Genomic DNA, 27,901 nt, shown 5'->3' with positions numbered 1-27,901 from the left:
GAATTAAGTTCTTAACCCGAGGTACCACTGTACAATTCTAGGATTCCCTGAGAGACAGAACCTGCCTCTTGGTCTAGTCCAGAAGGGATGAGCTTTTCTCAACCTGTGGGTTCCCAGCATAGCTATCAACCTTCCCTTTTTTGGCGGGAAATTCCCTTATTCCAGCGCTGTTTCCCGCTGCTATCTCGGATTGTTAGATATTCCATAGACTGTCCCCGATACAGGTAATGAACTTTCCAACTCGGCCCGGAAGGTGGGCGGCGCGTCACTAGTCCATCTGCTGAAAAGTCTATAGGGAAGGTGAGAAGGCGCCTCCCCTCGGCAGCCAATGGGAAGCCGGCGGAAGGCGGCCCAATGAGGAGGCAGAAGGAAAGAGCTCCGCGGCCAGTAGGAGAAGGGCAGGAGGAGGCGCGGAGAGCTGAGCGTGACGTCCGGGGGACTCTGCGCCAAGCTTGTAAACAGACCCTATGGAGGTTCTGTTAAAGGTACAGGGTCTCTTCTGTCTTTGGGGTGGGAAGGCAGAAGCCGGCAGTTGGGGTGAGAAGGGGCTGCTCAGGAAAGCTCGTGAGGCCTCGACGCAGTGCTGCTTCTAGAAATGAGAGGTGTAGTCTGCACATGCCCAGTGGCACTCTTTTTTTTTGCACGGTCTACTCAATATGTTCAGGTGTCAACCCTGCGTTTGAAAACAGGTTCCAGAGCTGTGATTTTGAAAGAAACGGAATAATACCTTCGGGTATACGGCGGCATATAAAGTCAATAAATAATAATTAATAATAATAATAATAATACTTCAGTTCTTGTGATTGATTGATTGAATTCTTAAAAAAAAATTTTTGTGTGTGTGTGTGTGTGTGTGTATGCACCATCTTGGGTACAATTTTAGACATATATATTATATATAATTGCATACAAAATGAAGTAAAAAAAAATTCTAGTGTTTAGAGCAGTGGTTCCCAACCTTTTTTTGTCCATGCCTCACCTAAGCATCTCTAAAATCCCGATACCAGGCCCCCCCCCCCGTGACATATAATTCTTATTATTCAAAAAGTGAACTCCTATTCATGTGGAGGAAGCCTAAAAGGCAATTAACTGTTAATAACTCATTATCGAATTGCCCCCTTATGGGGTGTGTGCCCCATATTGGGAACCACGGGATTAGAGTGTTGGGCAAGAACCAGGGAAACCGGAGTTCAAAGCCCCACTCAGCCATGAAGTTCATTTGGATCAGTCAGTGGCTCTCAACCTACCTCACAGGGTTGTTAGGAGGATAAAAATGGGGAGGGGGGAAGCATATGCACCACCTTGGAGGAAAGGTGGAACGTAATAAAGAAATAAATAAACTCTGCAACATTAACAGCATTTAAGTTTTGTAAAATGGTATGTCTTAGAGATCCCGCTTACTTCTAAGTTATGCCCTCTTGACTGAGAAGACATTGATCCTAATGCCAGGTTGTGCAGATTGATTTTGGTTACCCAGTTGTGAAGATGCTTGATGGCATCTTAGTGTGGCATCAAAAAGAGTGTCCCAGACCTCAAAGCCCTAAGGCCTAGCTGAAGGATACATTTGGGCGGGGGGAGGAGGGGGACAAGAAGGCAAAAAAGAACGGGATCTATGTGTGAGTGTGTGTGTGTGTGTGTGTGAGAGAGAGAGAGAGAGAGAGAGAGAGAGATTGAAGCAAGGTATGGGAAAACAATATATGAATAATGGGGAAGGATAGGGAAGTTCTGTACTGCAAACCCTTTTTCTTCCACACCATACACTTGAAGTGCGTGATTTCCACCAAAGAATTATGGGAAGTATCAAAATTCAAGTCCACAATGTTCATAGCAGCCCCAAAATTTTGCAAGTTACTGCAAGACATCTTTGTATTTCATCTTTGTCTTTGTTTGCATAAATGAACAATAAAACCTGATGGACTATATTGACAGATACTATTATTATTATTATTATTATTATTATTATTATTATTATTATTATTTAGATTCTCCTTGTCTCCTCTACAAGATGAGGAGCAGATTGTTTTGTATTATTAAAATTATGTTTTTGTTTTTTAAAAATGTGGAAACTTTGGTGTGTTATGGGTGCTGGGAACTGTAGCTCTGTGAGGGGGTAAACTACAGTTCCCAGGATTCTTTGGTTGAAATAACATGTTTTAAATTAATGGTGTACATGTAACCTTAAACTCAGACTCGTGGGAGAAGGCTTTTGGTGACCAGGGTGGGCACCCTTGCAGAAGCTTTGAAACACTTCATTCTGGATTTATTTACATGCTCCCATGTCTTCGCTGACAACAAATTCTATCAAACTCTGGCTCAAACTGAGGGTTGGTCTTGGACAGTTTCTGATGCAGGTGCTGGCCTCTTCAAAGATGGGGACCAATAGCTGAAGGTATCACAGACCCAACAAGCTCCAAATCCTAGGCTGTGCAGCAACGTATGGATGATAATCTTCAGGAGGAAGCAAGAATGAAAGGCAACACTCTGGAGAGTTCCACTTTTCATCAGCCCCACAGGCTGACCTCTCAGCGACGAGTGGCTGAAGAATGTGTCAGGTATGGAGAAAGTCCAGGCACAATACTGTCACCAGGTATTTTCTAGTGGGATGTAAAGGGCCATCGGAAGAATGAAAAATGACATTCCAGTGGTAATGTTGAGTTGCAGTAGGAATTCATATTGCAAAAATGACAGGAAGGGGGGGGGAGTTGTAGGAGAGCCATGCAGCATAGAAGGGGGGGGGGTACAATTTAGGCGAGATAACAAGACTTTGAGCAGTTTGGAGGGATAGTGTCCTCACTAGCAAGTGTTGCAGGTTTTTTTTTTTTTTAATGCCAGCATTTACACTTAATCTTTAGGAACTAAATTGGGATCATGCAGGTTACTACTGAGTTCAAATGGGCCGTCTGCAGTTAAGCAACGCTCAGGGACTCAAGTCTCTGTTCTAGAAAGGACGCTATTTTCCCCCGTGTCAAGATTTCCTTTGCAATGAGTGCTAGTCACTTTCATGTTACTGTTTTTAATGAAAATAAAGTTGTTGTTGTTGTTTTTTTGTTGTTTTTTTTGCAAGAACGGACAAGGAAGATTCTGAGGAACCTAAAAGCAGCACAGCTGATTCATAAGAGAGAGTTATTCTGTGGTAGTTGCTTCTAGGCTTTGCAAGATCCTTTTCTCTTGAAACTTCCTCCTTCTTTTTGTCTGCTTCCAGCACCCAACCACTAAGGAGTGCTGGAAAAGCCTGCCCTCCCCTAACATGCTCATTCGAAGAAGGCATAAACCGGAAAAAAGCCAAGCTTGCTGGTAGAAGACACATGAGTCCAAGCCTTGCCCCTCCAGTCCCTCCAGTGCTGGAACTACAGGGGATGTCTTACGGACAAGTCTTCCAGAATTTGGATCTCCATAACCAGTGTCCTTTCAGTATACCACAGTGCAGGAGGACTCCAGAAAATCCTGAGGCTGCCCATGCAGCCCCTTACATGTCCATCTCTGCCCCTTCCAGACCAGGAGTGGATTTGTCACAACCCCCGTCACTGAGTCACCAGCTGATGGGTTCCTGTCATCAAAACACTCACGAATGCACGCCTGTCACGGACAACAGCAGAGTGACGAGTCTGTACGCTGAACTGATCAGAGAACTGGAGCGGCAGGTGGCAGAGTTGAGGAGAGCGCTGGCGTCTCGGGAGGAGGCTGCTGTGCGGCAGGAGAAGAGGATCCAGGAGCTGGAGCTGGAGAACCGTGAGCTGAAAGCTCTCACCCAGAAGTTAGAGGAGCAGAATGACTTCCTGTCCATCAGGAACAGTGCAGGAGGAGGGGCACCAGCCAAGGTGGTGCTGGGAAAGGGACACCCTCTCTTTGGTAAAAAAAAACCAGTAACACCTAAATGCTGCTTGTAGTGGGGGGATTAGAGTTCTACACCAGTGCTCTCTCCAGTCTGTACTGGAAGTTTCAAATGGAGGCAGTCCATGAGGACGTCTCAACAAGGGATGTGGTGTGAGAGGAACATACTAGGGGTAGTGTCCAATATGGCTATGGGAACAGGGCCTCCACAAGTTATATAAAGTGTAAACTGCAACCCAGGAGGTAGTGTCAAGCCCACAGCGCAGGGGAATTTAACCCTTCTCCCTGGGCCTTTTTGTCACTTCATATAGCCACCTCTTGCTCTGAGGTGGTGCTGTGGGTTAAACCACAGAGCCTAGGACTTGCCGATCAGAAGGTCGGCGGTTTGAATCCCCGTGACGGGGTGAGCTCCCGTTGCTCGGTCCCTGCTCCTGCCAACCTAGCAGTTTGAAAGCACATCAAAGTGCAAGTAGATAAATAGGTACCGCTCTGGCGGGAAGCTAAACGGCGTTTCCGTGCGCTGCTCTGGTTCGCCAGAAGCGGCTTAGTCATGCTGGCCACATGACCCGGAAGCTGTACGCCGGCTCCCTTGGCCAATAAAGCGAGATGAGCGCTGCAACCCCAGAGTCAGCCACGACTGGACCTAATGGTCAGGGGTCCCTTTACCTTTATAGCCACCTCTTGCTCTGAGTTGCCATGTGCCTTGCAGCAGGAAACATACAAGTACCATACGTCTGTTGTCTTCCCCACTGGGCAAAATGAAGTCATTTATTGTTTTCCACATGAATTCCTGATTATTTACAATGTAATCCACATGGTTGAAAATTCCGCCGCTTCCAATCACTTGCTTGTTGTGTCTATTAAGTGCATGCAGACAAGAGAGGTCTGCCATAGCTGTGCTTCAATCTAATGACTGCAAGCATCGGGCATGTTGCGTTTTTCTTCTTTGCTGAACTTTACCACTGAGGTGTCCCTATAGCACTGCTGGTTGTCTCTTCATATATGTTGAAGCTAAATGTGAAGCAGACAGCGCTACCAAGAAAAGGGAAGGGTAGGAAAAAAGATCCATGTGATCCCTTCCAAATAGGAAGTACAGTAAGCCTGCAACTTATGTACATTTAATTTGCACACATTCTGTTTTATAAGCTTGGCAAAGGAGGAGGAGGAGGGAGGAGAAGGAGAAGAAGAAAGAGGTTGGATGCTCAGGAAAAAAGGCTTTGGCAATCTCATTTATCATTGAACCCAATGTGTTTTGACTATACACAATTTTGGCTTTAGACACGATCCCTGGAATGTAACTCCCACATAAGTTGCGGGTTTACTATGCTTTTAAAAACAGCAGCCTCTTGTCTCTGCTCTCAAATCCAGGTAGCACATCATGGGGAGATAACCACACATACTCCTTTTCTGAGAGATTTTCCAGAAATCCTGTCTGATGTACAGTTCTTGTTGTCTCTATGTGCTTTTCTTTCCCCAGATGTCAATGAAAACAATATTAAGTTCCTCAAAAGCCTGGTGGCAGTGCTGGAGAATGTCACACCTTCACAGGTAAAGGTGCCATGTAAAGGGGATAAAAAACAATCACTCGGTTGTTTTTTTCTTTGAAGAGTAAAGTGGAATTGTGAATGAGAGCTGTTATGGTTTAGTATTCCACTACAATTGTCATCTTTATGACAATTCTCTGGTATAAAGCCAAGAGTCTCAGGCTTGTAGTTCAGGGCCAGCCTGTAGGTAGTTGACAAAATTACTGCCTCTATATCCAAGAATAGGAAGTACCCAAGAATAGAAAGTTTTCTTTCCACGTCAGCAGCTGACATTGATTGTGTGAATACAGGTTCAATTTCCAACTTCTCTAGTTTTTATTTTAAAAGGATTGGGTAGCAAGTAGTGTGAAAGGACCCTGGAGAGCCCTTGCCGGTTATAGTAGATAATGTCAGGCTTGGAAGTACGCAAGGATACAAGAGAATATTACAATACAAATGGAAAAACAAATTTAATAGCTGTCAAGGCAACAAGAAATAACAGCATGAAGAGAAGATTGCACATGGGTGAAGGGAAGTAGTGGTTAAAGAGGGTGGGAGGTATAAAGCAGTAATTGGAAAATTGTAGAGCACAAATGTGCAATTTAGGAGGTTAAGAACAAGGAATTAAAAGAAGATTTAAGTTAAAGAATAGTAAAATAAGGAAATCTGAGAAGAATTTAGTACAAATGAAAACATGAGAGTCATGTTACTGCTTCTATCTTGGTTTATTTTGGTTGTAAAGTCTTCTGTTATAAAGGTTTATTTTCGTTGTAAAGTTCTCTGTTGTAAAGATTGTACATAAAATCAATAAAACATTATTTTTAAAAAAAGATAATGTTAGGCTTGGTAGACAAATGATCCGATTTGTTATGAGGCAGCTTCCTGTGTAAGTCTATATACCACACTCTTTCTCTTGTTCTTTACTCCCAGGTATCTGTATCTTTTTCAGGTCAGTGGTCTGCAGCCACCACATTCTCTGGAAGATCAGAGGCATGCGCCAGCCACTGTGCCACATATCTCACCAGGTTGGAGGATAGTAAACACAGAACCAGGTGGCTTGTCACCCTGGATAAATGCAGGAGATGGTTCAGGAAGTCCCATTGGGCTCAGTGATGCCACCAGCACATGGAACAACCATGTACAAGAGACACTGTCTGATGAGTCACCTGTATGGGCATTGCCAATGGAGGTAGGTGATGGGGGAAGAAGTCTCCCTCTGACCGGACGCTGCAATGATGTTAAACATATTGTAAGGCATTCATTCAGAGGGAACATTGGGTGGCATGAAGCAAGACCTGTCTCTGTTTGATTCAGGAGAAAAATAGTTCACACCTCTGCATCACAACTTAGGCAAAACCGTGCCACTGAGCTGTTGCTTTGTGGCAGAGTGCAACCAGTTACTTGCATTTCCAGGTAAGGCCCCCAGAGAGCCAGGGACCTGATGTCTTATGAATTAGCTTCTTGTGTCTGGCCATTAAATGAGCCCTTTCATTTAACTTGGCTGATTGGTATTGCCACATTCTCAGTGCCTGTCTGGAAACAACTCCATGGGACATTAAGATAACAGAATAAAACAGCCAGGCAGGGCACCATTTTATATTCCATGTTTTAATAGCAGCTTCAACCCATTTTCAAACCGAAGGATGGAAGTGCAAAATACAGTGCAATGTTGTACCAGCCTTGAAGATTAAGTGGAATGAGAGTCGCTGTGATTATTCATTAGGAAAGCAAAAGACGCCTGCAGATTCAGACCTAAAGCATATATAGTCCAGTATCCCATTTCCCACAGTGGTGAAACAGACACCACTGAGAAGCACACAATGAGGATGTGAGCGAAGTAGCGCTCTCCCACTGTTGCTCCACAGCAACAGATATTCAGCGACATTCTCCCTCTGGTCCTGGGGACATCATGATTCTTGGCAGCCCATCCTATCATCCACAAATTTGTTTAATCTCCTTGTAAAGCCATCTGAATCAGTGACTGTCACTACATCTTGTGGCACTGAATTCCACCATTTAACTAGGCCCTGGACACCATCCCTGAAATGTAGAATCAACTTTAGCTTGATGCTCCTGCCCATTTTCAAAAAGTGGGCAGGAAACACATACAAAGCAATGCAATGTTGCATCAGCCCTGAAGATATCGGAAAGAAAATGGGTGCACATGTTCAGGGTGTCATTCTGGATGTCAAGTTCAAAACCGCATTCAGCACCTGTTTTCAAGAGGGTAGGAGTCAAGGATTCCGTTCAAACACTTGGACTTTACTAGTCTGAGTCAGGGAGTGGCAGCTGCTTGCCTTTCCACATCAGGAGAGACATGCACAGGCCATGGTTGATGCTGCCGCTGAGTTGCATCTCCTTTCACCTCCTCATGACTCTGGTAAACAGAATCAAACAATAAAGCACCTATGTTTTGAGAAGCTTTCCTCCTGGACCTTTGGGAAACAGGTGTACAGATTGAGCTTTCAGATACAGAATATAGAATTGTCTTGACAGTAGTGTACACCAGCTAACATTCAAATATCTCAATTGCCAAGGTAGACACCATATAGTATTCTGAAATTTTCTTCTTTGTCCCCTAACTGCCCCACCGCTTTTGAAAATGGACCTGTAATTTCAACCACGTTTGCTCTCCGAAGAGAGAAATAAATCAAGATATGTGCACAACTTCAATCTCTCAAAGTGTGACCCATGTTGTTTTTCTTTAATGGATGCAGGAGTTGAGCTGGGATTTGTCCTTAAACAGAGAACGTTGTCCTGAACATGCACACCAACCTACATCTCTGTTATCAAGAGAGATACTGGCGGTGTGCTAGATTTTGCATTTTCCTCTCCCTGTTCCTCTTCTAAAAATGAGTATGAGCTGTTATTGAATTTCAGTTAGATCGGTGCAGATTTGAGAGCCTAGTATTCTCAGCCCTGATTATACAACTACCAAGCATTACAATTTCCTGCCAGGTAGGTTTCAACACAATCAAATCCACACAGAATACCAAAAAGGTAAACCCAAGTGCAGCTTTGCTTGTGTGAACTGGACTGAATACAGCTAATGTTTTGTAGAGCGTAGCTTTGCTGCTGTTGCATGTCAGTGAATGTTTGAGCCGGTTAAATACCGGTACTCCTCAGCTTGGATCTGAATGGATCTGCTGCATCACAGTCTAGCCTCCTTAGATGCAAGAGTGGGAGAAAGGGGGCGGGGCTTCAACATCATAGCACAGCTTTATAGAGTAACATAACCTTCTCCCATTGGACAGGAGAATGGGAGGACGAAGCTGGAACTGGTCCCCAACTCGCAGGTCTACGTTTCCCACCACCAGCTGGAGGACCTATCCCAAGTCTCCACCGACAAGCCTGAGCTGATGACCAGACGCTTGTTGGATTACTTCTTCTCTCGTGAAACTCTTGCCCGGTCTTCGGCCACTGGACAGCGCATTGCCCACAACAACTTGACCATGGAGAAGCCCACCCCATTGCCGGTTGCTGTTGTAAATGCTATCAAAGGTAGGGGATGTGGCGAGAACTTAAATAGTGCTGATAGGGAAAAGCAAAGTGTGAGCAGGTTTACAGTATTTCCTCTTTGGCAAAGACTGGGGCAGTGCCTTTTTATCCTAGCTGTTAAACCTAATTTGCTTTACTCTCATATTAGAAATTCTGTTATAAACTTCCCCCTCATTCTCAACCTCAATGATTATCTAAAACCACTGTGTATCCTTAAGCACAGTCAGTGTGCTTTTAAAACAAATATAAGGCCTTCTGGCTGTATACAACTGTTATTTATTATTATTTATTAAATTTATATGCCGCCCTTCATCTGAAGATCTCAGGGAGGTCCACAAGATAAAAATGCAGGAATCACAAAATAGTTAAAACAAAAATAAAACAATAACCCCCACCTCCCACATAAACACATTTAGAAGGCCATAGACCAAGGCTTGGTTGAAGAGATACGTTTTCACCTGGCACCTAAAGATGTAAAATGAACGAACCTCCCTGGGGAGAGCATTCCCCAAACGGGGAGCCGCTGCAGAAAAGGCCTGACTCAAACTAAGTTGTGTCCATTAATTTCAGCGGGTTTACTTTGTGACTTGCATGGAATACAACTTGTAGTTTAGTTTATATTTTAAAATAATGTTTCCTACAAAGCTGGAGTCTGCACACACTGCACTTTGAGCTTACGCTGTATGATCAAGGGGTTTGTGAAACTGCAATTATTATTATTATTAGGATGAGGGAAGACAAGAAAATAGGTTTGTTGAGAAAACATATTTTTGTCATGTTTTGGTCCAAGATAATGTGCAGCCACGGAAACCATTGGGACATTTGTGAACTTGGCTTATATTATTACTGAATCATCATCAGGAGTTTATAAGCTTTTATAGGATGACGAAAGGTCGTAAGCTTGTGTCGTAATATTTGGTGCAATGCTTCCTTTCTATGACCTCTCTCAAGTTTTTCTTTAAATATACATGTTTTAAAAAGGTCACAGAAAAAAAGCTTTACAAATAAACTGGCCGCACTAAAACAAACAAAACCCTCTGTATAATCTTCCTTACTGTTGGCTTTTGCAGAAAATTCCTAATTCTTTGAAAATTTTGATCATGAAAACACGTTAAGATCTGTGTGTTTCACTTGCATTCATTCTTCTTGGAAAAGAATTTGGACTGGTTTGGAAACATGCAAGCTGAACTGATGTTTCCAGTGTATGTCACCAGGAATAACACTGAACTAAGCCTCTGCTTCTGTTCTCTCACTGTGCTTGCACCCCCACTTACAGAGTACGTCACCAAAACGTGTGGCAGAGGCTGCAATTTCAATGCGGTGATCAACAGTAAATGTGGGACCTCCCGAAGGGCAGTTAAGAAAATGATTGACCCGGACTGTCAAAGTGGACCAAATGGCGTTACAACCACTATTTTCCAAGAACCCCTCAAAGGGTAGCACAGTAATCCATTTTGAGACCAAGATGACACAGATTTGGGTTCCGTCTTGTGCAGCAAATAGTGGCAGATGGAGATCATGGAGACCAGGTTCCTATGGAGGGGACAGGGAAGAGAGGATGGAATTCGTAATGTCTCTCTTGGAAATCTCAGCAAGTGGGACGACCACAGAACTCTTCATTTCAGGAAGCCTTGAATGGACGGGATGAAAACTTGACTCCCAAGTATTTTCTGAGCTATGTGTTTGCCTAGAACAGTAAAGCAGTCTGAAAACAGATTTCCCTATTCTGTTACCTGAGAACCATAATTTTAATTTATTATCCACTAGCATTTCCCAAAATGGGACCACCTCACTCCTACTTGTTTTTTAAGTTTACTAGCTCACACTCAGTTTTACCTTCAGCTGCAAACTGTTTGGTGCTACTGCCTTTGTAACTCGCCCACGGTCCTCTCAATCACCATTATTTTATGAAGGTGGGAAGGTAAGTCAGATATCCATTTAAAAAGTCACCCGCTGGGGGAATTTGAGCTCTCACCCATTTCCTCTGCAACCCTCATCTCCTGCATACTGGTCTGGACAGCCAACCGTGGAAGCCACTTGAAGCAAAAACATGGCAAGACACTAGCTTCTAATAAATGTTATATTTCTTGTAAATAAGACAAGTTTCAAACTGGAGTGTAACAACATGGGTTCATTTATTTCTCTTTCCTGACTACCTCTCAAAACGGTTATTTTCCCAAGTTGCTGGAAAGGCCTTGATGTGCAAGACTTTGAGGGCAACAGGACGGAGATTCAGGTTGGTGGGAAGAATTATGTATATTCTGAGCCCACACACTGGAAGATTAGTTGGCTTCCTGACAGCTAACTAGAGCGTGCAATCCATTGGGAAGTTCTGTACAAGCCCCACTGAAATATACTTTCTGTTCATTTCAGTGAGACGTATGCCATAGAATTTCCTGCTGGCTTGAGCCTCTGAAAGAATCCACAAAGTATAAGCAAGTTTGCCTTGCCTGCCCTGCAGTCTAAGGCTTGTTTTATAGGCAGGGGATAGCCTGAAATGGGAGTCCCATGATGACTTACCCTGCCGCTACTGTGTGCAAAGTCCAACAACAACATGCTCAACATTTTGAATACTGTGTGTTCCTGTGGAACGTATACACCAGCCACAGGCCATATCAATACATGAAATTAATAAAGCGTACCTGTGAATGTTGTTAATGCTGTACACAAAGGGATGGTAAGAAAGAGAGAAAACTTAAATTCAAAATGTACATCCTGGCCAACTAAGCTTTGCTTTTGCATTGTAAACTAAACTGTCAACAAAGTCTGGAGCTGCCCTTGCGACCACCTGCATTTAGTCTCAAAACACCTCTCTAGAATCTCTTTATACCTCAGCAAGCCACCTAAATGTGCTTGCTCTTTCATTCTTTAAAATGCAGCAAAGCAAAACGATCCTTTGTTCCCAAACTGTGGTTGGATTTGCTTCCAACGATTGGATTTATCAAGAAATGTGATTTTCCTTCCCCCCCAACTCCTCCCCTTCTGGGCTGGCGTCACACTGGCCAGCCGAATTTCATAGCATTGATTAAAAACAACAGCAAGGAATTGCTACTTAAAGAAAAACATACTTCAAGCCGTTACAACTAAAAAATAAAGTGGATTTTTTTGTTTAATTTAAAAGCTCAAAAATAACAAGCCGTATGCTTCTGAAACATGTAGGAAACACATAACGCAATATATAGTCTATGATACAATATACACTATAATACACAAAAGGGGCTGTATCGGACTTCTGTTTTAGAAAAAAAAACGGGAGGAAACACTAGTTTTCTGGAAAGAAATATGATGGAACATAAGGTGAGTGGGAGGGAGAGAGGCGAGCGAACACCCTTCAGTTCTGGAAAAACAATGCTTGCATTTCGGCACACAAATAATTAGCTCACTTCAATAGGGCTCGGCAGTCTGTAACCTCCCACTGGGTTGCAGCCCATCACTCCAATGCATTAAAAACAATCTGTTTCCACACATGGAGCTGCATCATTCGTTCAGTGCTGTACTGCATGCTATACACCACAGGGTTTGCCAAATGCCTCGCATGTGTTAAGAGCAGATTTCTGATGCCCTCGTGGCTGTCTGGATCAGGGCACATGGCTCTGACCCATCAGTTCTGCTACAAACAAACAAGGGATCCCATTCACACATAAGATTTTCTCCACTCTCCTGAGCAAAGTGCTGCTGCTTGCACACCATAGAAAGCTCCGTGTGTACACACAAGAGCACCCCACTCCCCTAGTTCACAGGCCTGGGTGCAGAGCTCTTGCCTTAGCACAGGGGCTTGGGACTGTGCCTGAATCTTTCCTTGGAGTGAGACTTTCTTTTAAAAAAGGAGGAATCATTAAATTAAAAAAACAACTCACAATACATAATTTGGAGGAAAATATAAGGCAACCTTCTCCGTAGAAAAAACAGGGGGCTTCCTAAGGAGGTTTCTTTTTTTAATATAGATATAGATATATATTTATAGATATTTATAATTTTAAATATAAAGTAGGAATGTGCTGGGGGTGCAGAGAGAGTCCCATTTTGGGCGGCTTCCCTGCCCACCATTCAAAAGCTTCACAAGCACATAGAGGTGGGCGGGAAGAGGGAATCAAGATTACAAGTGGGGTATAGTTTCGCTGGTGCTACTATCAAACACACAAGGAGGCCCTTTGGTGCGGCGGAGCAGGGCATTCGCTTGGTGGGCTCCTCAGGCCACTGGGTGGATGCGCTTTGCCTTGCTAACTCCTCCCCCACCCCTTCCCTGCCCGCTACTGGGCTTTGTGCTGATATTTAGCCAATTCGCTTGGAAGCGACATTGATTCTCCTTCATCCCAGACTGAAACCACAGTGTCTGATGCACCTTCCAAGAGGTTCTGACAGAGTGTGCAAGGAGGTCATCCGATGGAAAGAACAGCGGCTGTTACTCCCTTCTTTGTGCAGATGTTGCCCCAGTCAGGAGGGTTGCTTGGGCATGTCGCTGTCCTTTCGCAGAGACCTTCCTTCGTGGCAAAGGGTCGCCGGCACCCACACTGCTCCCTTTCCTTTTCCGATTGCACCCAGCCCTACAAGTTCTTGGTGACCAGGTGAGTTTTATAGTGCTTTGTCAGGTGGTCGCTTCTAATGAAGCGCTTTTGGCACTGGGCACACTCAAAACGCTTGTCGCCTGCCGAAAGGAAGGAAACGAGAGCGACGTTGGCATGCGCGATACAAGTTCACACAAATGTGTAAATTAACTGGTGGGATTTACTGACACAAGATGTGGTGATAGGAACTTGGCTTGGATGGACTGATTTTTTAAAAGGTTTCAGAAAAATGAATGAAGCTATTAGCTTTTATAAGTAAATGAAAACCACATATACAGACATTCATAACAAGAATGGCTTATCACCTTCAGCATGTCCTGCATGCTACAGGGAGCATACAGGAGTCTCAGCCTGCTGTTTGGGGTACCTTCTTTAAGCAAAGCTTATAAGAGATATTTACATTAGAGTTGTGGGGAGCCTGTGGTTCTCCTTGCTGGACTCCATCTCCCCGCAGCTCCAACCAGCATGGCTAACAGTCAGGGATGATGGGAGTTTTAATCCAACATACTGAGCCCCAAATCTCCACCGCACTTGTAGCAGCCACCGTACGGCCACTGTAGCTGTGCAATAGTTATGGTGCCAGCAGCTATGCTTGAACAGCAACATGTTTAAGGCTTGGGTGAGCGCAGAGGCAGTTGCTTTAGAGAAGAATTGGCGTAGGGTAGTTATAACCACAACCTGTGAGCCCAGGAGTCTCTCATTGGGTGGCCTCCAGCAAGAATCTAGCTTAGTCCTTTCCAAGGTAGTAAACTCTCATCTCTGAGCTACACCACTCCAGCCTGCGGGTGGGGACACATATAACTCAACACTTTTCCATATAAAGTTCCAGCCCACAGAAAACAAGTGGGTTTGGGGAAAGCTAGACTAGAATACTTCTCCATTAGATCTAATTTTCTATACGGAGGAATTAATTTCTGTATGAGGAAGCTTTTAATCATGTGAGCAACCCCCCACCCTGCAATAGTACAGCCCAAAGACAGGCTCACCGTCAGAGCAGGAGCTAGGCCACTGCCTCTCAAGTCTTAGCTCTCCATCTGTGAAACGACAGCAGCCTCATAGGTTTGCCTTACATCAGGCATGGCCAAATCTGGCCCTCCAGATGTTTTGGGACCACAACTCCCATCATCCCTAGCTAACAGGACCAGTGGTCAGGGGTGATAGGAACTGTAGTCCCGAAACAGCTGGAGGGCCAAGTTTGGCCATGCCTGCCTTACATGGTTGTCATACAGATGACTCAGAGAAGATGCCAGAGTAATTAGGATTTATAAAATGCTTTTCCTATCCATTAGTGTTATACGACTCAAAGAGCAGGGGTGCAGGTGGGAGAGAAGCGGAGAGGAGACAACCCACCTGTATGCGTCCGGGCATGCCGCTGTAGCTCGTCACTTCGCGTGAATCGCTTCCCGCAAAAGACCCAGTTGCAGACGAAAGGGCGCTCGCCTGTGTGCAGGCGCACGTGGGCCCGGAGCAGGGAGGTCTTGCGGAAGGTCTTGCCACATTCAGGCACGTGGCAGATGTGCCTCTTCTTCCCCTGATCCCCCAGCCTGGAGGGAAATAAAAGGGGTGAGAAACCGTGTGTGGTCTAACTTGTGTGTGAAGACCTGGGAACACTTGACTTCAAAGCAGAGTGCCCTGGTGAAACCTCACAGATCAGATTACTAGCTCTCCAAGGATGACTTAAGTAGCAGCAACACTGATAACCTCCACCCTGTTGCTGCCACCCAAATCCTAACTCAGGAACAGAAATATTTGTTGCCAGAGCAGCAATCTGTTGAGAGGACTAGGGGCTTCTTCCCTTACCTCTTTTCCCCATCCTTGCAATTGGGGCAAGTGCAAGCCATCCGCCGTCTCTTCTCCCCGGGCTGTAGGTCCCCCAGGAGTGCTTGCTCCATCTGCAGCTGAATCTGGGTGGGGCTCAGTCCACTGATGGTCAGGTTGTTGCCAGAGACATTTTGCACCGTCAGCTGTTGCTGGCCTGCAGGAAGAGGGATGGATGAAGCTTAGTCCAATACTAAAATATGCCCAGATTCAGTGGGGGAGGTACAGTTACTCCACTAAAGCTCCGTAGAAAGTTAGGCCAAGATTTCACAGGCCCCTCATTGCAACTTTTCTCCCTTGCCTTTCTACATGTCAGTACTGCACTGGGCTTGAAGAACTATCCAGGGTTCTGAATGCCAGGATTTCGTTCCTGTCTGGGACTGGGCACCAAGGTTCTCCCCAGCCTTATCAGCTCTATCGCCCCTGGTTTTAGTTCTCGCTGGAGTTCTCCTTCACAGCCCTACCTGCTCCCCACATCCCACTGCTTCCTCTGACATCTTGCCGTATTATGAACACCAAGCCTCTCATAACCTTTTCAGCCTCAGAGAAGCAGAAGTAATAAGTGTTGCCTGACTCCTTATTTCCCCAGTCAGCAAGTGTACAAAAGCAGAAAGGGTGCTGTGGTGCTATTATAGCTGTATGTGCAAGGACACACCACGCATGCAGTTGAGATAGCATAAGGATGCCTTACAAAAGCCAGAAGATCCTCCGGCACTCTTGAGCATAACAGCACTGCCACTACATTTTGGGGCTGCTGTGGCCATCAGAAGTAGCCATTCTCCTGCATCCATTTGGCAACTTGTCCTCATTCCGGGTAAGTAGGTCAATACAATCCCAAGCTTGCACCTCCTACCCAGGAAGATAATTATGAAAAGAAGCTTGAAACAGGGACCTCAAGCAGTAAGGGTTTCATTGCCTACCATATCAACTTTTATATGTGCCGTAAACTATGTGCAACAAGATTTGCAGGGCACAAGAGAGACATCCTTTAAGCAGCCCAATCCTAAAGCAAGTGTACTCAGAAATTAATTCCACTTAAATTTGGTTTTGTTCTATGGCTGTCCTAGTCTCTCTTGTCTCTATGCCGTTTCTCTCCATGTTTCCCAGGTGTTGTCCCAAACCTTTAAAAAACACACACACAACACATATCCCTCCAGGAAAGCTATATTCAACTGGATATGCTGCTCATCGCAGGATCATTACATATCACATACACTACCTCCTGTGTTGGTGATGGTGACAGGAACGCCTTGAACTTGCACCCCATTGATGCTGATGGTCTGCATTGCCTGAGCAGCAGCAGCAAGCTGAGCGGCATTGAGACTGATGATGCCTCCGGCAGGGGCGATCTTTGGCAGGGCACGCTCTTTGCGAGCCCCTGTCTTTTTGGTACTTCCTCCTGTCTGGGAGCTGCGGGGTGCAGGACTGCTGCAGGAAGTGGCGGAGGAGGCAGTGGAAGAAGGTGCCACAGTTACACCTGGGGCTTCCTGCAGAAGCACTGTCTGCAGCTCACCGGAAGGCGTCTTGAAATAGACCTAAATAAATGACACAAAAAGGAAAAAGCGTGCAGTCTGCAGCTTCCCATTCTGGTGGTCTCCCATTACCCTTTTATAGCTTTATTGTAGATTACATAACACTTTCTTAATACAGACACATTTTCTATCCCTGCATTAATGTAGATACCTTGATCATAATGAACATGGGCTCCCCACCTCTCTATATTATACCTTATCCCTATCACTGTGATAATTCCTTATGCCAAGCGGACTCTCTTATACACTTGTCACCATTCCACTTTTGGCAATTTAAATAAAAATGTAGTTATTTCACTTTATTGCAATATAGACATTAATATCGCCAGATAACTTAATTTTTTAAAAATCCTGAACAAACAACAAGTCTGGCTCCAAAGCTACCACTACTACTACTAAAAGGTTTAACATGCTAAATGGCACGACAGAAATGCAACCCTCACTAATTTTCTTGGCCTCCTGGTTCCAGTAAAAAAATGTTTGGGATGCTTTATAAAAATATATATATTAATTATTTGTAAGCCACACTGAGTGCAGGAAGAAGAAATTCTATAAATAAGTAAAATAAAATAAATCAAAACAAATTAAATGTGATTTAAGAGGTTTGGTGATAGTAGACATTTTATTTTCATGTTGTCAGGATCTGTAGAGATGAGGCAGTTTAGAAGTGAAAAAATAGCAGATCTAGATCCAAATAAAGCTACTGAGGTGAGGTGGGGGAACCAGAGCTTAGCACCCGTGTCTGGGGATGTTGGGGGGGTGGGGGACAGCAATTACCTCCAAGCACTGCAGGCCCCACTACAGAAATATGATTTTCACAACGACTGAAAATTACTGGATCAGACCGCTTGCTAAATAATTTGCACATAACCTTAGCATTTTTTATATTTTGGTTGAGAAAATGGACTCCCTACATTTTATATGCATGCATTATGTGTGTGTGCACATGCATACAGACACACTCAAATGAGCAAATAATCCATTGGGTATGTACTTTACTATGCTTAGAAGATTGGAATTCCTCCCACCCCAGCCCCAATTTCACCCCATAATTCCAGGCATTCTTGACCTGCAACTGAAACCCCCAAATACCTGAGTGGGAATTGGCTCAGTTGTCTGGATCTGGAAGTTCTGCGGGGATTTCTGAGGAACGGTTGGAAGAGTGGCCGAGGCTGCCTGGACCACGCGCAGAGCCTGCTGTGGAATCTGAACCACCTGCTGCTCCTGTTTGGGTTGGACCACTTGCACCTGTTGGACCATTGCTGGCTGCCCAGATCCCGGGCTCTGCACAATCAACAGGTTGTTCCCTGCTTGGATGATGTTGTCGGCCGTCGTTTCTATCAAGACCGTCTCCACTTGCTCTGTCACAGCCATCGCAGCTGCCTGGGGTGAGGACACCACCTTCTTCCGGGCCTTTTTGCTCGGTTTGGAGGGGCTGTCTGGGACGATCTGAGTTTGAGCACTGGTGTCCCCGGCACTCACCAGGTTGCTCACTGGCAGGGTAAGAGTGACGTTGCCGCCGGTGCCAGTTAACTTGACCACGTTGCTTGCGTTATGGACAGCTGTTGGTGGGGTCTTATGAGCGGGCGCAGGTTTGATTGGCACAGGCTTATGAGTTGAGGAGGAGGAGGAGGAGGATGCTGACGAGGAAGAGGAAGAAGGGGTGATGGTACTGGGAATAATCTGTATCTGGTTGCCCAAGTTCTGCTGTACTTGAATGGTCTGCCCTGATGTCGTCTGGATCTGTGGAACCGCCTGGTACTGGATGTTGGCAGGTGAGCGGGCCCCTTTGTTGATCACAGTTGGGTTCTGGATAGTGAACACCAATTGCCCGCCGGGATAGGATGTCCCGAGCTGAGACCCCTGGATTTGGAAGAGGTTCCCTTTGGATGACAAAATCCCAATGCTGTTCTTGCTGGAGCTCAGCGGGAGGGGAGCAGGCTTGATGGGCACCAGTTTCCGAGGAGCAGGCTGAGGAGGGGCAGGAGAGGCAACTGCTGCTTCTACAGCTGGAGGACCGATTTTGCTACATGTGGCTGCAAGCAGGGCTAGTGGAGATGGCTGAGAATCCTACAGGAACAGAAGAGTTGTGTTACAGGTAGGCTGGCAACAAACAGGTTGTTTCAGATTCAGCACAGCGTCGCTGGAAAGGAAGGAAGCCCAATGTGTGAGCAGTATATTAATTTCCACGACTAAGATATGGGGCTTTCGTTCTAAGGGTGAACAGTATCACATTCTCAAATAAGCAGATCTCACCACTGAATTTGACTTCAACAATCTAGTGTAGTTTCTAAGAATAACAATATATTGCACTCTTGAGTGCCTAAGGTGCTCCACCTACATAGTCTCAAAATCCAACAGTCCTATAAAGTTAAGTCAGTGTCATCTCCACATTGCAGGCAGACTTCCCCTGTCTCTTGATTGCGGATAAATTGACTGCAGGCATTTTCCTGTCCTCTGCTTTCTATTAAGGCTCCATGAGGCCCAAATGGAAGCTAAGATATAGCCATGCCTTGCTCCTCATTATAACGTTTCCAAAAAAAGAACAAAGTTTTCATTTCCTGCTGTATATGAATAACACCAGAAGCTTTTGTGGGGTTTTTGAGGAGCATTGGCCTCAATACTGCTCTCACACACATTTGAAGAACAAGAGCATATAAATGCTGATTTCTCTCCGTCGCCAAGAGAAAACGGGTCAGGGGATATTCTGGAGTTTTCAGAGACCTCTGCTTCCTATAGTGCAAACAGAGATGCTCTTTGATGATGGCAAGGAAACAAAAGAGATTCCTGAAACATTCACACAAAGGAAGAGGGCTGGAATCAGAACATTAACTGTGCTTCAAAGAGAGTATCTATGCTCCTGTTCATTCTGCACCTAAAATGCTTCTCTCAGGCCAACTTTACACAAACATCAAGCAAGAAAGAAGTCACCTGAAACTGAAATTACATGGCAGATGCCCCCCCCTCCCCAGTTGTACTTATACAGTAGCTTGCCACCATAGGAGCCAACTCCTAAGGGTCAAGGTCCCTTCGGTGCCCCCCATATTTGATGGGGCTGCCCCCCCCCAGTTGATGGCCATTGCCATGTAAATGGTGTGTGTGTTGTGTCTTGTGATTAATTATATGGGGCAGGCCTTACCTGCCCCCTCAATGTTTTATTCAAGTTTATACCCCTGCTTGCCACATGGGTTAGAAAGTGGCATGAGGTCTCCTTCATGCCACTGCTAACGGTGGAGAAAAGCCACATGGCAATGATGGATCTGTATGATCGGTAGCACCCCACAAAGAGTAATCACGGCAGCTGCCAGAAGCTTGCTGTCTCTCTCAAAGCCAGGCAATCTGGGTGAGGTGGTCAGGTGAATGCCTGTGCCATTGCCACAGCTGCTAGAAAGACTTCTTAAACTTAGATTTGTAAAAAAACCAAAAACAAAAAAACACTAAAAAAAGGCCCAAGTTTAAAAGGCCCTTCTAACTTCTACAGGAAATCACAGCAGCGCACGCTTTTTTCAGGCCACCTCCTTTGTGTGTTTTGAGTGGGTTGCTCTGGGCTCCCAGTGCTCTGGGAGTTCAGGAAACCAATGAAATAATTATCTCTTTCACATAGGATCCCGAATCCCTGTGGGGTACCTGCCCTCTCGTTTCTTTGATCAGGGACAGGGGACGTATAGAATGTAAATCCCTTTCTCTTCCTCATTTTTTTGCTAAAGCAGACGATATCATCTGGGAAGGAAAGGGTTGCCAGGAGCAAAGGCTTTGGGAAAAGCACATCCGTTAGTTAATAGCTCATCAACCAAATGTTCAGTAATGGTGCTTACTTGACCCAAGGAATATTTATATAGGGCATCCAACCCAATCTGAAGGGTGGGTATGCATTAAACATGTATTGGGACCAATTACACATTTAGAATGGAAAACATGGAATAGCCAAATTGGGACTGTACCACTTCAGAATGACAGGTGGGGGAATTCCTGCTTATACAAAGAGGAGAGCATTCTGACATAGCCTTTTCTCCGACATGTTTTCTACACAGAAACCACTTTCACATGTGAGAGCATTAAAACATAGCATTTGCCACCTGAATTCTGAAGCAGTAATATCCCACATGCTTTTTTGAACATGCAAGATCAAGGAAACCTGGGAGGACTTGACTGTCAGCTAGGCTTTCTTTGCAGCGTGAATCATCTGCTTTGAGCTTCAGTTCTGCAAAAGATCAATGCCTTTCTTTACTTACAGCCCAGGACCCTACCACACAAGCATTGCTGTCCTGTAACTGGAACCAGCATTCATCGTTTCCTCATGCAGCAACACCACTAAGCCACAAACATCTTAAAGACCTACCTGAGCCGTAGAAGCAGCAGGCTGCAAGTATTCGCTGGGACTGACAGCAGCAGTGGCAGCCATACTGTCCTCTGTATCTGCAAGAAGGAAAGATGGCTAACTGTTTACTGAGGCCTGCATCCACAATGGCAATATCCACAAAAATCAGAGCCTTCGGATTATTTTCATTTTTTAAAGCATATTTAAATCTCTTGATCACAGGGCTAAGGTATGGTCTGAAGGCACAGGGATGCACTACCTTGCAGTAGCTAAGCAGGGTCTGCCTCTGGTCTGTGTCTGGGTGGGAGACCTCCTGGGAACCACATCAGTCAAAGAGTCCATGTAAAGCACAGGTGGGGAATTGGTGGTCCTCCATATATTGATAGTGAAGGATGATGGGAGTTGGCAGTCCAGCAACATCTGTAGGGGCTTAGGTTCCATACCCTTGGTGTAATGACTTCCTCTAAATCATGGGTAGGCAAACTAAGGCCTGGGGGCCAGATCCGGCCCAATCGCCTTCTTAATCTGCCCACGGATGGTCTGGGAATCAGCATGTTTTTACATGAGTAGAATGTGTCCTTTTATTTAAAGTGTATCTCTGGGTTAATTGTGAAGCCTGCCTGGTGTTTTTACATGAGTAGAATGTGTCCTTTTATTTAAAATGTATCTCTGGGTTAATTGTGAAGCCTGCCTGGTGTTTTTACATGAGTAGAATGTGTGCTTTTATTTAAAATGTATCTCTGGGTTATTTGTGGGGCATAGGAATTCGTTCATTATTTTCCCCCAAAATATAGTCCAGCCCCCCACAAGGTCTGAGGGACAGTGGACCGCCCCCCTGCTGAAAAGGTTTGCTGATCCCTGCTCTGAATGCATGTTTAGCATTTCAAAAAGTGACCAATGCCCAAGAGACCAGACATCTCTTACAGGGTACCCTTAATCAAAAGTCTTGGTGAAAGTCTTTAAATGGTTTCCACCTGGCATAGGAGCCAACCCCTAGGGCCGTGGGGGCTTCAGCCCCCACAATAATATATTTGAGGGGGCCATGCCCCCACAAAGTTGATGGGCATTTCCACTCAAATGGGGTGTGTGCACTGTGTCATGTGATCGATTATGTGGGGTGGGGCTTACCTGGGCCCCCACAATATTTTATTCAAGTTGGCACCTCTGGCATGGTAGCCATGGATAAAGTAGCATCCACCCTAGTCTCAAACACAAATAAACAAGAGCAGAGCAAGCTGACATGGACTAGACTCCCAGTGAATGGTTAAAATAACCACACATCCCTCTTTTTTCTGCAGGAGGTGGTTGCTCTCTTGCCTGCTTTAAACTTCTGCTGTTTAGTTTGCACCATGTGGGGCAATGAGTAGCTAGCAGCTGCGTAGGAAAGTATATCGCGAGTCTTGCTGGTGGGGAGGTGGGATTTTGTTTGCATCATACTGAGTGAAAGTGAACAGATTTTTATATAGGAAAGCATGACGGTGGTGAAGAAAGTGTAACCTTAACCATGCCTATTCAGAAGTCCTACTGAATTCAATGGGAATTACTTCCAGGCAAGTGAGGTTAGGCTTTCAACCTGAATTCTGATTTAAATGATACATGGCCAGGATTAACATGTCTGCTACTTACCTATGAGCAAAAGCTACCAACCCCAAGTCAGAGCCTAAGAAATCACTGAAGTTAGTGGAGAACAAACACAAAAAGTGTTTGACGGACTGAAATAGGGCACACAACATTTTATTTCAATGCAAGATCATGGCAACAGTCCTTTTTTACTCTTTGTTCTGACTAGGCTATGGAAACAGCACGGGTCAGCAGATGTAAAAAGCTCCTCTTTGAGCGCCACAAAGATCTGGATGCCCCCCTCCCACTTTCAGTCAGAGAAAGCAATAAAAAAATTGAACTAGCAGGCTCTGAGCCAAGTCACCACTGAATCCGCTTCCTAAGTGCAGAAGGGGTCCGTGCTTATGGGAGATACACCCAAATTTTCAATAGCTAATTTTGAGCTCCCCCAGAGGAAAGACTGGCATCCCCCAGAAAGTCTAGTGTGTATACTGCATAAAGCACTTATATTGGGGGTGGGTGGGAAATGGCAGTTCTTTGAGCTGGTTCCCCTCATTCCACTGGAATAACTAACAAGTGTGTGAAATCAGTATTTGTACATAGTAACTAGTGCTCAGACTCTTAAAAAAAACCCCAGTTGCCAGGAACCCACAAAACCACTTATTTCAGTTGGTAGGATTCTCAAGATTCTCCTTGCACCATCCCACATCACAAAGTAAGGAGTACAATTTTAGAGCATGTTGTGCTAGCAGACACAAGAGTGGGAAATGGACTCTAAAAAGGCACAAGGAAAGGATTGAGGACCTGGGAATGCTTAGTCTAAAGTGGTTGGGGAGGGGGATCCTAACTGTGGTGGCACAGAAGCAAGTCCCAGTGAATTCAATAGGGACAAATTCCAAATGGGTACTTCTGTATCAAACACAAGTCCTATAGCATCATAGAGACTAACCAATTTATTACAGTGTACTTTTTATGTGTCTCAACTGACTAAATAAAAAATGAACAGGGAGGATAGATACTATATATGGGACCGGGGGGGGGGGGAGGGAGGAAAAGGCATACCTTCAGTATACCTAGGGGCCTCTATAATTTAGCATGTCTGAGTGTATCATGGGATTGTATCCAACTAAATTCTACTTCGAGTAAACCCATTGAAAATAATAATTAGTCATGTCATTCATTTCAGTGGCTCTAGTCTGACTAGCTGCGGGTGGCACTGTGGGTTAAACCACAGAGCCTAGGACTTGCCGATCAGAAGGTCGGCGGTTTGAATCCCCGCGATGGGGTGAGCTCCTGTTGCTTGGTCCCTGCTCCTGCCAACCTAGCAGTTCGAAAGCACGTCAAAGTGCAAGTAGATAAATAGGCACCGCTCTGGCGGGAAGGTAAACAGCATTTCGTGTGCTACTCTGGTTCGCCAGAAGCGGCTTAGTCATGCTGGCCACATGACCCGGAAGCTGTACGCCGGCTCCCTCAGCCAATAAAGCAATATGAGCGCCACAACCCCAGAGTCAGCCACGAATGGACCGAATGGTCATGGGTCCCTTTACCTTTACCTTAGTCCGACTAGCACTGGATACAATCCATGGATTCTATTTTATAATGTATTACTTTATCTATATAATGTACATCTTGCATTTATGGCGATGACTGGTGACCAACAGTAAGAAACACCACATCTAGTAATAAATAAATAAATAAATAAATAAATAAATCATATAGCAGCAATTGCTCATTCAAATAAACAGCAAAATCTAACGGTTCTAAATTTAAAATGCTTAAATCAGCAGTTCTTAAAAATCTGGGGAAACAAACACCTTTGCCTGGTGCCTAATCAAGTCTCCAGGCCAGGAGGAGCCCTCCTTTGGGAGAATGCTCCAAAAGTCAGGAAACACCATGGAAAAGGCTCTCTCCAGTCATCACCCACCACACTTTAGATAGAGAGGAGCACCAGAATAAAGATCTCCAGTGACAATCACAATCGACTTGTGGGTTGCTATGGGAGAAGATGGTCCAGCAAATACCTGGGTTCTAAGTAATGTATGGCATTAGAAGTTAGTGTAGACTTTAAAATGGTTGCTTATGTTAGAATTCGTTTCATTTTAAGCTGCACTGTTGTTTTGAAAAAGACACATTATAATTCTCACAACAAATTAAAAATACAATCTTTTATTCAAAAACATCAATGGACTTTTTAATCCAGGCTAGTTTATGCCTGTTGCTTCCCCACTATTATTTAAGTATGTGCCCACCCTCTTATAACTACTGACTGTCCCACGTGTATGTCATTCCCACCTCTCTCCATACCTTCCTGGATCCATGACCACATGTTCTCTCTTGCTCTTGGGCCACCCATATTTTCTCCTGTACACTATACTCCTGTATGCTATAACCACATGCCCATACGTGCACCCGGTAGTTAGCCACCAACACATTGACCCTCAAGCACCCTCTCATACCTACCTTTTACTTGTGCTACTTGACTTAACAGCCATCAACTTCCTTCTTTCGAATGCACAACCTAGGCCCTTCCAAACATATGGGACCCATCCTTCTCCATGCCACCAAATTATCTTTGCACCTTTCCACCGGTTGCTGCACTTCCTTCGTCACATTCAAATTCTGTTTTCTACTACATGACTATCCAATGCCTCCCAACTCAATTCACCCACCTATTTCCCCCTTGGTATGAGGACACCCCCCATCACTTACACCCAATAACCACGTGTCTCCCTGTACACTTTGTCCCCCCAGTTCAATGCCTGCCTTTGAACCACTTATCCCTGCCCTGCTCCTCTTTCCCTTGCTAGCTACCTTTGCATCCAGTGCTTATCTTCTGTCCCCTGCTCAGTCCCTGCCCATCTCCTGCACACCTTCTAAATACCCTTGGCTGTGGCCCCCTTTTCTGTCCATTGTTAAGGCTAGTAAACCTACCACCACTACCACTCATGTACCTTCAAGAGAAGCCTAACATACAGAAGCTTATCAAGAGACAGGCACCTTTTTTGCTAACATGAAAGCAGAGGACCTGCAGACAGCTTCACCTGCTTGATATCAGGTTGCTATTAAGAGTCCGAGCCCAGGGGGAAAGCAAACAAACCCCCTCTGCTCCCACTCCCCACATGCCCTCTGACCCCAGGAACCAGTCGACGACCCCAAGCCCCATCTCTCTCTCCCACTCCTTGCATTCCCCCCTCTCTCTTATGGGTCCCCCGAGGAGGCGGGCTCTCGTCTTAGCCCCGCCCCCTTCCGGTCCCAGTTGCTTCAGTCCCGCTCGCGCGCTCGGCCCCCTCCCTCGAAGGCCCCCCTCCCACTGCACAGACCCCTCCTCTTCCTCCGCACGCCCCCGCGTTCCCATCCCTTGGTTTCTCCTCCCACTTCTTCACGACCCCGGGCCCGCCCCGCTGGGCTCACTCACCGGATAGAAAAAAGAGGCGGCAGCGGCTGGGACCCCCCTCACGGCGCCATCTTCCTCCTCCTCAGCAACCCGGGCACCGCCCTATGAGGCCCGCCCACTCCGCTGTCGAGCGACCAATCCCTGCGCGGTCCCTACGCCGTTTGACCAATCAGAGCGCGGGTGGTCCGCCTGCGTAGCTGCCTCCGTCCCGATCGGCACGGCGTCTGGCCAATCGCCGCCCTTCCCCTGCTGCGTCGGGCTCACCCAATGCGAAAGAGCGGCTTTGACAAGGACGGACGTCATTTCAGAGCCCAATCGCAGGCGTGAAATCACGAATTGACTAGCCCAATCGCCAATTGGGGCTGAGGGCAGTGTTGCGCCTATCCTTGATTGATTGACAGGCAAAGGACCCGCGAGGAAAAAGAGAGAAGAGAAACACATCCACACAGAGGCCTTAATCAAGGATGGGTGGGCTTTATTTTTTGGGAAGTCTGATTGGCCAAGAGATGGAAGAGTGGCTTCACAGGAGGCCAATAGGAAAACTGGGGTGATTCCTCCGCTACATCTTTTTACGAGCGTTTCGGTTCTATACCTGAGCTGGCTCCTCACCAGAGGCGGCTGCATTTGGGGCACCTGCAGAAGCTGCGGCGGCCCTAGAAGAGAGGCGGCGACTGAAGACTGAGACCCAGTTTTTTCTGTTACTTAAAGCAGTTGCAAACCAAACGGTTTGCAAGCTCATCTTTGCCATCTTGGAAGCTGGAGACATTTTGATTTATGTTTTGATTAACGAAAATGGGAGGCCGGGGGACTCCTCGGCCTTTGGTAGCGCACAGCGTCCGCCACAACAGCAGCGGCTTGTCTTCCAAATCATGTAAATGGCACCAGCATTTATGGATTAGGCAGGCAGGCAGAGAGCCCGACAGCAGGTGGAGCCAGAACCAAAGGCACGTAGAAAAAGCTGAAGTCCAGTTTTGTCCCCATCGCTCCTGCCTGCTAAGTTGAGGGTCGATTTCAAAAATTTCCACTGGAAAAACGGTTATGTCCCTGTGGAGATAGCAGTACAGTGGTACCTCGGGTTACATACGCTTCAGGTTACAGACTCCGCCAACACAGAAATAGTACCTCAGGTTAAGAACTTTGCTTCAGGATGAGAAGAGAAATCGTGCTCTGGCGGCAACAGGAGGCCCCATTAGCTAAAGTGGTCTTCAGGTTAAGAAGAAGAAGAAGAAGAAGAAGAGTTTGGATTTGATATCCCGCCTTTCACTCCCTTTAAGGAGTCTCAAAGCGGCTAACATTCTCCTTTCCCTTCCTCCCCCACAACAAACACTCTGTGAGGTGAGTGGGGCTGAGAGACTTCAAAGAAGTGTGACTGGCCCAAGGTCACCCAGCAGCTGCATGTGGAGGAGCGGAGACTCGAACCCGGTTCTCCAGATTACGAGACTACCGCTCTTAACCACTACACCACACTGGCTCTCAGTTTCAGGTTAAGAACGGACCTCCGGAACGAATTAAGTACTTAACCCGAGGTATTGAGTCAGTGGCTCATGTTATCACTCCTCTACTTTTGTCCATGTGGGTCGCTCAATCATTCCTACTCCTATCTCCTTTGTTTTAGAAGATCAAGATGATCAGGTGACAGCAAAAACAGCAAGGTTTTTAGCGGGGGCAATTAGAATAAGATCTCTTATTTGATTATTGATGTAAACCCCCCAGATGTATTTTCTATAGTTAAGTTTTTACCTCTTCAGCACATTTTATTTTATTGCTATGGCTAGTGGCTGATGCAAATACAGATTCTTCTGATTCTGCTAAGTTTTCCAAGGACAACACAGAGTTGAGGAGGAGGAACCTGACAGGCAGGG

At 45.6% G+C, this 27,901-nt stretch overlaps 3 protein-coding genes across 5 annotated transcripts in view; 2 read left to right on the top strand and 1 right to left on the bottom strand.

The window, feature by feature from the left end:
- The first annotated feature begins 275 nt into the window (after window positions 1-275).
- LOC310690622 (uncharacterized protein) lies at window positions 276-10,967 on the top strand. 2 transcript variants are annotated; one of them, XM_083469971.1, is made up of 7 exons: window positions 276-485; window positions 2,340-2,552; window positions 3,203-3,849; window positions 5,309-5,379; window positions 6,304-6,543; window positions 8,609-8,855; window positions 10,129-10,967. In XM_083469971.1, the coding sequence occupies exons 2-7, from the start codon at window positions 2,437-2,439 to the stop codon at window positions 10,290-10,292; spliced, it is 1,485 nt and encodes a 494-aa protein (XP_083326097.1). In that variant the 5' UTR covers window positions 276-485; window positions 2,340-2,436; the 3' UTR covers window positions 10,293-10,967. The 2 variants fall into 2 exon arrangements, with proteins under 2 accessions (XP_083326097.1, XP_083326098.1); XM_083469972.1 differs by lacking the exon at window positions 276-485 and adding an exon at window positions 517-602.
- Window position 10,968: 1 nt separating this feature from the next.
- SP2 (Sp2 transcription factor) lies at window positions 10,969-26,183 on the bottom strand. 2 transcript variants are annotated; one of them, XM_083469836.1, is made up of 7 exons: window positions 26,061-26,183; window positions 21,107-21,183; window positions 17,860-18,837; window positions 16,455-16,770; window positions 15,218-15,392; window positions 14,768-14,961; window positions 10,969-13,497 (listed from the first exon to the last, which is right to left on the bottom strand). In XM_083469836.1, exons 2-7 carry the CDS (start codon window positions 21,167-21,169, stop codon window positions 13,397-13,399), a joined length of 1,827 nt encoding a protein of 608 aa, XP_083325962.1. In that variant the 5' UTR covers window positions 21,170-21,183; window positions 26,061-26,183; the 3' UTR covers window positions 10,969-13,396. The 2 variants fall into 2 exon arrangements, with proteins under 2 accessions (XP_083325962.1, XP_083325963.1); XM_083469837.1 differs by lacking the exon at window positions 26,061-26,183 and adding an exon at window positions 25,106-25,832.
- A 447-nt stretch (window positions 26,184-26,630) lies between these two features.
- SP6 (Sp6 transcription factor) overlaps window positions 26,631-27,901 on the top strand; it is a 102,667-nt gene continuing 101,396 nt past the window's right edge. Inside the window, exon 1 of the mRNA XM_083470150.1 lies at window positions 26,631-26,983. The gene's annotated coding sequence lies outside the window, so the exon portion shown is untranslated. The remainder of the gene's footprint in view (window positions 26,984-27,901) is intronic.

Source organism: Podarcis liolepis, assembly GCF_965112155.1.
Source record: "Podarcis liolepis genome assembly, chromosome: 13".
Classification (NCBI taxonomy): Eukaryota; Metazoa; Chordata; class Lepidosauria; order Squamata; family Lacertidae; genus Podarcis; species Podarcis liolepis.
Note: the sequence above shows the minus strand (reverse complement) of the source record. Positions and strands in the feature narration are given on the sequence as shown.